Source organism: Papaver somniferum, chromosome 3, assembly GCF_003573695.1.
Source record: "Papaver somniferum cultivar HN1 chromosome 3, ASM357369v1, whole genome shotgun sequence".
Taxonomy (NCBI): Eukaryota; Viridiplantae; Streptophyta; class Magnoliopsida; order Ranunculales; family Papaveraceae; genus Papaver; species Papaver somniferum.
In genome coordinates this window covers 65,470,098-65,481,603 of record NC_039360.1, presented here as the reverse complement: position 1 = coordinate 65,481,603, position 11,506 = coordinate 65,470,098, and the positions used below count along the sequence as shown (strand labels likewise).

The 11,506-nt window shown below is 37.0% G+C and overlaps 1 protein-coding gene across 1 annotated transcript; it reads left to right on the top strand.

Annotated features, from left to right (window-relative positions):
* LOC113356356 (gamma-glutamyl hydrolase 2-like) lies at positions 1-9,618 on the top strand. Its single transcript, XM_026599471.1, has 10 exons — positions 1-726; positions 1,245-1,331; positions 2,760-2,849; positions 3,273-3,367; positions 5,169-5,229; positions 6,405-6,494; positions 6,595-6,657; positions 8,136-8,224; positions 9,233-9,325; positions 9,422-9,618. Exons 1-10 carry the CDS (start codon positions 226-228, stop codon positions 9,459-9,461), a joined length of 1,209 nt encoding a protein of 402 aa, XP_026455256.1. The 5' UTR covers positions 1-225; the 3' UTR covers positions 9,462-9,618.
* Positions 9,619-11,506: the final 1,888 nt, after the last annotated feature.

Here is an 11,506-nt window from a genome sequence, read left to right as displayed (position 1 = left end):
CTTTGTAGTAGTAGTACGAAACTTTCTTTCCGCCATTAATAAAGTAGTTCCCCTCGAACACTAAACTTCCGTCAGAGATTCTTCATTTTGTCTCAACTTCTCTCACAATTAAAGTTGAGCGACTTTTTCATTTTTCCCATTTATCAATGTATCAAAATAATAACAAAACCCTAATTTCATTTCTCAAATTCATTTCTCTATCCAACCCTAACTCAACGCTAAAAAATGCATGCTAGATTTCTTTGTAACTCATCAGCTGATTACTCAGAGAATCGAAACGAAACAGAATCATCGTCCCATCAGAATTCATCATCGTTATCATTATTAGCAGCATCTTCTTCTTCTCCTTCTTCTTCGTCATCTTCTTCGTCGGCGTTGAATTCTCGTTATACGGAGCTAGTTATGAATTATTTATGGGTACCTCTATTGATTTCACTAACGAATTGTTTGAATTCAGTAAAAGCAGCTCATCAAACGATTCGATTTCCAGTAGATGATGAGAATAGTGTTGTACGATCCGGAGGAAGTTGTATTGCTCCTGATTCTAGTTTGTATTATAGACCAGTAATTGGGATATTAACACATCCTGGTGATGGTGCGTCTGGGAGGTTAAATAATGATAAAAATGCTTCCTACATAGCTGCTTCTTATGTTAAGTTTATTGAATCTGCTGGTGCTCGTGTAATTCCACTAATTTATAATGAACCGGAAGAGGTTCTTTATGAAGTAAGTTTTTCTATTTAATTAAATGATATTGTTTCATTTGTTAGGGCGTTTTGTTTGGTAGTTTCTTGTGTTCACTGGATAGATTGTCTACGTAAGTCATTAGCAAGACCTCTGAGTAGTTGTAGGCTTTTAATGTTTGCAAATATTGGTTATTGAAAAGTATGAGTGCTCTGGTGGGATTGTACACCTGTTGGAATATGGCTAAATTACGGTCTATGCTCCCACTGATTTCAGAACTGTGCACTCTTTTTTCCAAGCTCATGTTGGGTTTATCGCATGTTATTGCATGATATAATTGAACTGGTCTACCTCCAAAGAAGTTGATTCATTTAAACTTTGGTCGTGAATGGTTGTTGAACTAATTTTATATCAAGCACGAGTGTACGATGTCGAAGTATTGAGGGTTGTTTTGTGTATTTGTTAGTTGAAACTCTTGATAGAGCTACCTGTTAATTTTTCCTTGAATATTCCTGTGTGTCTAAGTTGTACTGATTGGATGTACTTCGTGTTGTATACAGAAGCTCAACCTAGTTAATGGAGTGCTTTTTACTGGGGGGTGGGCTAAAACTGGCTTGTACTATGAGGTCGTTGAGGGAATTTTTAAGGTAAATTATTGTGTTATCCTTTACAGTAACTTGCCATCTTCAGTAGATATTTGCAGACAAAGGATAAAGCATGGTTGAAATTTGTGTCATGTTTTTATTGGTAGTTACTATATTTCTATAGTTTCATCTTTGATGTAATTTTGTTAGATCATGGTCTTAAGTTATTGTCAAAATTCAGAATCAATTGTATGTGTGCATCTAGGTATCACGATGCGGTGTTGATATGAAACACCAATCAGTTCAAACTATAAACTGGACATCAACTGCCTCGATAAGAAAGGGTCAGGGACTAAATGTCTTTTGCTCAGGTTGAATAAAAATTGCAGCCTGAGGTGTGTTATTACTTTTGGTTACCTTGTAATTACTTGGAACCAGTATCTGTTTTGATGCGTTTAATGGCTGTTCTTCATCTGTTAGTTCTATTACCATGTTCCACCTCGTGGTCCTGAATTGGGAAACTATCTGGGAAGTTATGGTGCTCCAAGACGTGAGAACTATGGGTTATGGACAAACATCCAATTTGGATCATCAGAACATTGAAGCTCTATGATAATAATTCAAATCAGGAATGCTATATTTAAATGCTTCAGTATCGAGTAATGGACAATTTTGGTCATCCTTTGCTTTTCATCATAAGTTAAGCCTTTACGGGAAAGCTGGATTAGCTTAAGCTCTAGGAATGAAGAAATATTATACTGATTTTTTCATTCTCTTTGAAAGCCATAATCTTACTGGGAGATTCTATTAAGCGATCAAGAGGTTATCGGTCTAACAGTTTTGTGCTCGGCTTCTTTGGTCTCATGGATGGATTTTGGTGTAATATCATGGTGTGGAGTGGATCTCCTATTGGTATTTTCACCCTTAGTTTATTGTTATGGAACTTGATCCTTGTGTTGATTATATATGACTCATCACTTGATTAAAAGCCTCAGAGGGATAGATTATCCACCTTGAATACTATGGAGTCATATTGGAAGTTGTCTCTGATTACTATTATTGGCGTGTTAGTTTCTTTTAGTTGCTACAGTCCTGTGTTAGGTCAGTAAACCTATAAGTTGATGAAACTTTTCCCATTTCAGCTTCGCTTTCTTTTCCACCTTGAAATACGTTCGTCTCTCTTTAGGACACTTTTTAACTTGTTGGGTCAGTTTAAAGTTTGCTTCATCTGTACAAATATATATTTAGAGTTACTGTCCTCAATTGCCAATTGATTCCAATCACATTGATTCCTATCGCATCACAAATTATAGCAGAAACGTATTTCCTAGTTTGCTGTCAGTTGGCGCTCCTGTACATCTCTGTCAGTTCTCTTTTCTCGTAGTGCACTTACTTATTAGCTTGCTATGTGTATCCTGATTTTGATATCACTGTCATTCATTTTACTGTTTATTAACTCTTATGTGACATCTATTTGATTTATGTATGTAGAGAGTTCTGAAGAGAAACAATGCTGGTGACCATTTTCCTTTACTTGCAATCTGCTTAGGCTTTGAACTGTTAAGCAAGGTTATCAGCAAGGTAAGCTGCTATCTTTTTGTTCTTTACTTGACTTCATCTTGGATATATAATTATATTTATTTGAATTTTTTATCAGCAAGGTGAGATACATTATTAAGTTATTTTCATGTTTTGATTGATGAAATGTAGTTGCATTTCAGCCTTCATTCTTTGCTGTCTGGTAGTCTAGTCTAAGACAGTAAGACAAAGTGATTGCATACACTGGTGTGTCTTGAAGACACGTTTCTTCCAAAATTAATCTCTTATTCCTCTTAGCATGTTCTCTAGTTAGATCGAGTTGCTGTTTCCTTAAATGTCGATGTTAACGGATTTGGGTTTTAATTTTTGATTGCATTCTTTCACTGCCCAACTGAATTTTATCTCGCTACGTGAAGTATTACTGCTCTTGGTATAATTGTTCCCTGTTTTATGTTGTGGTTTCAGGATCCTGACATTCTTGAAAAGTTCAGCGCACAAGATCATGCATCTACTCTTCAGTTCATCAAACCCACCAATATTGAAGGCACTGTTTTTCAAAGGTATAAGCTTTCCCCGATATTCTGATTTTCTATTATTTTGATTCTTAATATACTACTCATGAAGTGTCCACAAATACTTTGTAGGTTAGGGTTCTTTTGTATTTTCTGCTGAAGTTGACATTATGTGAACCATGATGCAAATGCGTCGCATAGATTGGTCAGGGCATTTTTTATCATTATCCTGATCAAAAATAACAATTAAAAAGTGTAAAATGTATGTAAAGAATTACTTTCTTGTGCGCTACCAATGTGGTCTACATTTTCCAAAATGTGAAATTGAAGTATGTTAAATGATCTTTCCTGGGCGCCCCTGGGTTTTCATTTCTATTGGTTTTCAATGATTTCTTTTATCCCAGCCAAGTTTGACCTTGTTTCACCTCTTTTTTCCATAAACATATGTGTTATGTAGACCCTGATTGCTTGCATGAACTGTTAATTTAGCTAAGAGTTAAGAGAAAAACTTCATCCGTTCAATTGGCATAAATTTTGTTTTCTAGGTAGCTGTTGGGTGTAGCCTACAATATTTATGCGGTTAACATGATTTTCTGTTGTGCTGTCCCCATTGCTTTCAGTTTTTGGAAAGGAAACAATTAAGGTTTTTATATGCATTTAGCCTTGTGACGCGGTTCAAAGAGGCAAGGTACTGCCTCAGAGACATACACCTTATCTACCTCGAATTGTAAACTTAGTTTAACTGGTGTTGAAATTTTACCTAGTTCTTTGTCTTACTTCTTCTTTCCTTCTTTGTTGTCTGTATTTAGGCAGTAATGGAAGAACTATAATTTAAAGTTTGTCCTTTGACTGTTGATCCTTAAAAAATAAAAAACATACAGTGAGATTTTTTTGGTCTTTTCCACAAAAATGCCTCAGGGGACTCGCTTCTAGAAAACATTTGTGGGTAAAAGGCATGGAAAGGCTCTCGGAATGATTCGGGGTTGGCACACCTTATCCGATTTTTGAACCATGGAAACAATAACACCCTTTCTGCAGGGGTGGGTGAGATGAATGAGCCCTCATCTTACCGTATCCTGAAGTTTCACTTTGAATCGTCATAGATTTTATATCAAAGAATTGTGCAAAATAAAGTATGTTTAGACCTTCTCCTTTTCGGTACCACCGAGATACATTAGACTCACGAAACTCGATGCTTGGCTTTGACTTATTCACTGGGATACTTTTCCCCATAGAGACCAGGTAAGATGTAGCGGGTTTCATTCGGCCGACCCACAAGCTCTCAAATTTAACTACTCTTTGTCTGCAACCCTTGATTATCGAATGTAAATCAATTTCAGCTGCCAATGTTATATATCTTGTTGCACAGAAACTTTTAAGATTTGCAACTGAATCGTATTTTGAAAAGTTAGTTCACAGTGGTCCAGGGCACCAACATGTATTATTGTTTATTCAAGTTTAACACGCCATAAGCAAGGACCATATGAGGTGGGTTTGGGCATTTATATTTTCTTGCTTGCTGCATGAACTTGTGTTTACCGTAGTAAACCATCATTCACAGTAAGGTCTCCAGCATTGTTTCACTCACAGTATTGGGTTGCTAATTGCTACATTATGGCACCTTTTTCAGTGAAGTAACTGAATTGGAAACATCCTATTAAGGACACAAACAACCCAACTCCTTTTAATAGATAGAAAATCAACCTGATCTTTGAGTGTGTAGTGCAGGACACAATCTTTTTCTCCTGGAACCCAATGTTATCTTGGAATTTCCAGTTCGTTGAAATTTATGTTACCTTCGTGCTCATATGTATGATAATTAAATTAACCTGTTTTTCTGGTTTTGCAGGTTCCCTCCTGAGTTGCTACAAAAATTGACTACAGACTGTCTTGCCATGCAAAACCATCAGGTATTTTTTTCTTTTCTTCCAGTAGTGTGTCTTATGCATCTCAGTTTGGTAATGTGATAGCTCCAAACACTATAAAACCATCACATACGATAAAATGTAGATTTTTCAGAAAGCAGACTTACAAGTTACAATCGCTCTTTTCGTTCTGCAATAGAACATTACCAACTTTTGGTTTATTCAGTAATCACTGACATGTTTGTTGATCCTTACTGAAGTTTGTTTGATTGAGCTGCCACCAAACGGACCAGTCATCAGTGAACATCTCCTTTCTTTGAGCCTATTTCTAATATGGCTCGAATAATTGAACATATCTGAGAAGCTCATGCTCCACTATGATAACAGACCTTTAGAATCTCTTGTAGCAGTTCACATTTCTTGGTAGATTTAGTTTTTCCTTTGTTCATCACTCTTGAGAATCTTCGATATCTTTTTGCGTGAACATTAAGTTCACAACTGTGACCGCTTAGCTGCTAAGTTGCATCCATAATTAGCTTGGAGGAGTCGTCCAAAAGAAAAAGATGCATCCATGAAGCCTTCAAGTAAACTTACAGTCAGACGGTTCTATTTTTATAAATATTAAGAATGATATTTCCTAGGCAACATTGGCGTGGTAGACGTATATCTATGACAAAAGAATTAGATAACAAGGTGAATTAGCTTTAGAACTACTCCACCTACAGTGCTACACCGATAAAAATGAACTTTAATGTCCACATGGAAGGCATTGTTAACGAGTCAACATGCTGATTCCACAATATCAATGCCTAGTGGGCTTTTTACTTTTATTGTTTTCATGAGTTTGAAGTTTCATATGGTCGTTGCTGCCGTGCCACGTAATGAATGCTTCAAATCATTTTTTGGTAAACTCCTGACTCAAAATCAATATTAGCATGGCAGATGTGATTTTTATTTCTTCGTAAGCATTGCACTAAAATAATACTCCCTCCGTCCCACTATTAGTTGAGCTACTTTATAACTAATTTATTTAGTTATAAAGTAGCTCAACTAATAGTGGGACGGAGGTAGTAATAATAAACAAAGCATATGAGTGAGTTTTTGGTTCTTGAAGTCTTGACAATTTCAAAAGCTTTAAAGCTTTGTTCATTTGAATCCCAATAAGCTCCTTCCTGTCCATATTGAATCGTTATAGGACTGAATTCATTTCCGTGTCACAGTATGGTGTATCGCCAGAGAGGTTTCAGGAGAATTCCGCGTTGTGCAGTTTTTTCAGGGTCGTGACTACATGCACAGATGAAGACAACCAGGTAATTTTCATGTAGTGCTCTGTTAGCTATTCCGTAAGCTTGATTGCTATTTTCTAATACACTTCTAAAGGGCCTTATTTTACTGACAATTTCTTACCAGAAGTACGTCTCAACTGTACAAGCACACGACTATCCGATCACCGGCGTCCAGTGGCACCCAGAGGTATTCTTCTTTCTAACTCCTGCACATGTGTTTCATTGCCACTTGAAATGGGAACTACTTGTACTTAATTCAACTTATGTTCTGTTGATGGATGTGAGTCCAATTTCAACTCCTATTGCATAGGTTCCGGTTAGAGTTGTAATTTGAATAATAAATCCTAGTCATATTCAGATCATTGTTCATCAAAATTGTAAGGGTGACTGTACAGGCTCGGATTCATTTTTTTCTTTTTGTTCTTTAGCTTCATCATATGATTTTGTCTACATTATCCCGACTTTTGAGCTCACAAAAAGGCATAAATACCTTTTCACTTGAGGATAAGCACACAGCCCTTTTCATGTTCTGAAAATACGACGAAACTGAGTTTCCAAATTCTAAATCTTGGTTTCCTTCTAAGTTTTTGGAGTTTGGAGGTTATCTTGGTTGTTCTCAGATATCTGGAAACTCATAAATGACATTGATCTAGGAATTTGGAGTCCACTATTCTTGTGCATGCTGCCTTTATTTAGCATACCCTTGTGGTAGCTCTTAGAGCATGTTTGGATGGTGGGAAGGGAATCCATCCCCAGGATTCATATTCCCAGAGGAGGGAACATACCACCCCCATGGGTTTTTGGAGGAATCCTATTTCCATCCCTCCTCTATTCTATCTACCAAAAATGAGAATGGAATTGTATCCTGGGAACTCATAAATGACATTGATCTAGGAATTTTGGAGTCCACTATTCTTGTGCATGCTGTCTTTATTTAGCATACCTTTATGGTAGCTCTTAGAGCATGTTTGGATGGTGGGAAGGGAATCCATCCCCAGGATTCATGTTCCCAGAGGAGGGAACTTACCACCCCCATGGGTTTTTGGAGGAATCCTATTCTATCTACCAAACATGGGAATGGAATTGTATTCTGGGGTAAGGGATTCAATTCCCTCCAACCAAACATGCTCTTAGGGTGGGGTTCAGTTATAGTACTACCTAATTGTGCTATAATCCTGAGAGGTATAATTAGGCCTATCCGATGGTTGTTTCATTTGCTTAACTTTTCCTGAAAAGGTAACCAATTGTATATCACCAGTGAGAGAACTATTGGTCATCCGAGCTTCTGGAACATGGAAAAGGCTGAGTTATCTATCTTAACAATTCTTTTCAATCTTGCTATAAAATGATATGAAGCTCACTTTATGCTGCTGTGTAGTTTGTTGTTCTACAATATTTTATTTATTTGTGTCCCTCATAGATTGGCATTCAACTTGGAAAAGTACAGTCCATCATCTTGGTTTGGTTTCCTTTTTATGATGTATCACTAGTTTGGTGTTTTTTGTTACTTTCATTTCTGGGTTCTGTGAATAGTAGTTTACTGCTCCAAGAAGCCACATATATTGTGCATGTATCTATCTAACATGTCTAATTTGTTCATACTGTTGTTGCTCACGATGGAAATGCAATCTTATTCTTGCAAACACTGATCTAAATGTATTGCAGAAAAATGCTTTCGAATGGGGATACTCAACGATTCCCCACTCCGAAGATGCGATTCAAGTTACTCAGCATGTTGCAAACTATTTTATCAGGTATTGATTGCTGCTTCCATTTCCTTCAATAGATCTTTAAACTGTCACAAGATTTTTGCAGTAATTCATTTGCGTGATAAAAAACTGGAAACTTCCAACTTTCTTTATGTTATTTTTTCTGGAAATGACTACTGACTTTCTTACATTGATATATAACAGATCAAAATGACCTTAAGATACATTCTGTTGCACTGGTCTTAGATTTGAATCTAGATCCCCAAGCTCTGCCATGTTAGTACGGGTGTGCCAGTGATTCTCAGTCGAGTCTATGCAAGTCTAATTAGGTTAGGACTTGCATTTCACGCAGCCAAGGTCAAACTTCGTAGATCAAGCTGTCTCCATAGTGCATGTAATGTATTAGTGGCTTATGTCAGGTACTAAGATTAGGACTTAGAAGGGAGATAGTAATCCTCAATATGTGGTGTAAGAATGGCCCAAGGAAGTAGTCACATTGAACTGTTTAGTGATCATAATACTAGAATGACTAAATATTGTCTGTTGTTCTGTAAATCTAATCCTGCGGTTTCTTCTTTGAGAAAGCCTATGCATGGAGTAGTATATCTTCACAAGTCAATTTTGTTCAAACCCACGGAGTATTAGGAAATGTTCTCCCTTAGGTACTGGTATCTGAACTAACTTGCAGTATTTGTCATAAGTTCGCATTCTTCTTATCCTATAAATATAAACCACCACATTAGACGAATGCATCTCCACAATTGAGGGTTAAAATTGCGATTAAATTTAGATCTGAAGCCATGAAGCACTCGACTGGGTGTCATCTGCATATGTTCCGAGGCCATCAACATAATTGGCTAGTAAATTCATTGGTAAAAAAGAATGAAGTAGAAAGATTTATTTGGAGGAAAAATACTCAAAGGAGGTTTCCCATATGCAAATAGTGACGGGAATTTAGGAACACCAATGTTTTCTGGTGAAGTATTTTGCTTCGGCTTTTATATTTTATCATGGGAGTTTACTGATATCTCTCATCTCATTCTTCCTGTACAGTGAGGCAAGAAAGTCCTTAAACAGGCCACCAACCAGGAAAGTCCTTGACAACCTTATTTACAATTACAATCCTACTTTTTGTGGGAAGGCCGGGTAAGTTCTGAATGTTTCAGTTACCATTGTTTAAGTGTACTTGGCTGATCACTGTAACTGTCTAACATGCTTTACCTTTCCGTTTGGTTTATGTAGGAGGGGCTTCGACGAGGTTTACATATTCTCTCGAATGTAATTGAATATTTCTAGGTCGCCTCTTACGAAATAATAACTATGTATGTACATACTATGAATCTCTCTTGTTAAATATATGCATAATGTAATGTAAAGGGACTGACTACTGAGCAAGTTATTTGAAATATAGAGTTCGAAACTAAAGATTCCCAGTGGCACTGATAATCTGGTTCGCAGTTCCAATTAGTAAATTGCGCCTAGATCAGACTCCGCTAAGAATCCTACCACATAAAAGTTATTTAGACACATTGACCACATGTGGAATTTCGTCCAATAATATTGACTTTGGGTAACTTGAATAAAAGTTACCATTAAACCCTGCACTTTATGTAGGATCTCAAGTTCTCAACCATCCTACCGAATCACTTAAATCTTTTGTGGGATCTCATCAGGTCTGACTCACTGTAGACCCAGTAATTATATTAGAAGTGCTTTTATTTAAGCTGGGAAACAGTGTCAAACTGAAATGGTCCCCGTGCTGTCATCAAAAGAAGCAAAATGAAATGGTCCACATGACACTTGTCATCTAAAGAAGTTAAGATAAATATGGTCACAGAAAATTAAAGTAACATTTAACTTTCTCAATTAGGAAACAGGTAGAAACCAGCTTATTAAAAAGAAACGGAGGGAGTAACATCTTACCAATTCCCACTTACTCAGTTGACTTGGCTAATAGCTAGTGCCTTTCCAAAGACCCTTTCGGTGGTGCAGAGATGGTCAAGTAACTGAAAGTCTTGAAAGTGTTTCCTATGAAAAAAAGAGGATTAAGATTCCTATTTGTTTTTACTAAACAATTGCTACTGTAATTGCAGTTATTGGTCTTGTCTTTGGAGACAACATTATGAGCTTTTGATGCATGCAATGGATCCTACACTAGCCTGGTTACCATGAGTAGGGTTAGTGCTTTATTTCTCCAAGTCCCTAGTTGGGGATTCATTTCCTTTTAATCATATGCAAACATTTCTCTGATGCACGCTGAAGTGAAAGTCGGTAACCTGAGTTCGGTGGCCCATCTGCTGCGAAAGCCCGTGTGAGACGAAACTGAACTGGTGAATACGGAAAGAGGGACATGATTATAAAACTGAATGGCGAATGCTGTGGTTGGCAACTTGACGTGTTCAAGTCTGATTGACACATGAGTAACTTTGTTCACATATTAGGAGGCAATAGTTCTCATCGAAATTAAAATGTTTTACCGACAGAATCTATTTCCTGAACTTCCCATTCATGAGCTCCTAAAAGGTGATTTTGTCAACATTTTCATTCCACTCAAAATTTGGATTTCTCAAAGTTGCTTGAAATTAGGGAGAAATGGGTCCGTCGGTAAGGAAATTGTACACTTCGTAAACATCAGTCAAGTTGATTGAGAGTTGAGACTCGAGACAAACTGTAACCTCATTATATTCTCTAATAAATTTGTCGCATGCAAAAGAAGGGTAGAACCAAGTGGATCGGACGAAATACTCACCAACTGCAAAGAAAACCATGTGCCTACCATCATAGTTCACACCCGAGACTAGTGTTCCTTATTCAAGATTGTGCTAACAGTGGACAGCATTAAGCGCGCATTCACACCTGATAGATTCATTTACCATCGAGGGGGAAGGACATATCTAAGGAACTTACACTAGTTGGCAATGGGCAACATTGGCAAGAATGAGATGTAGAAGGCTCCAGTAAATCAAAATGAAGCCATTTTGAGGGCCTTGTGATTGTTAATACGGTTACTTTTTACTTGGATAGTAGGATGTTCCTCAACAATCTCCCAAAAGGAAAAATAAAAATCCGTTCTGCGAATGTTTGACACTGTCCATCATTCCTGTTAAGGCAAAACAAAAACAAAAAACTCTTGAAAAAGTCAAACTCTGGACTCCCCCTGGCGGTAACACAAGTCTCTCTAGTAAGAACCATATTTTGCCCTTAAACAAGCCGGCCTAGTTTGTGGAGTATAGTATAATCTCTACTAATTAAGAAATTAAATGTTGTTGATGATTAGATAATCGAGAATGCTGGCAGTTACTTAGGAGTAGTTTCAAGAATATTTAG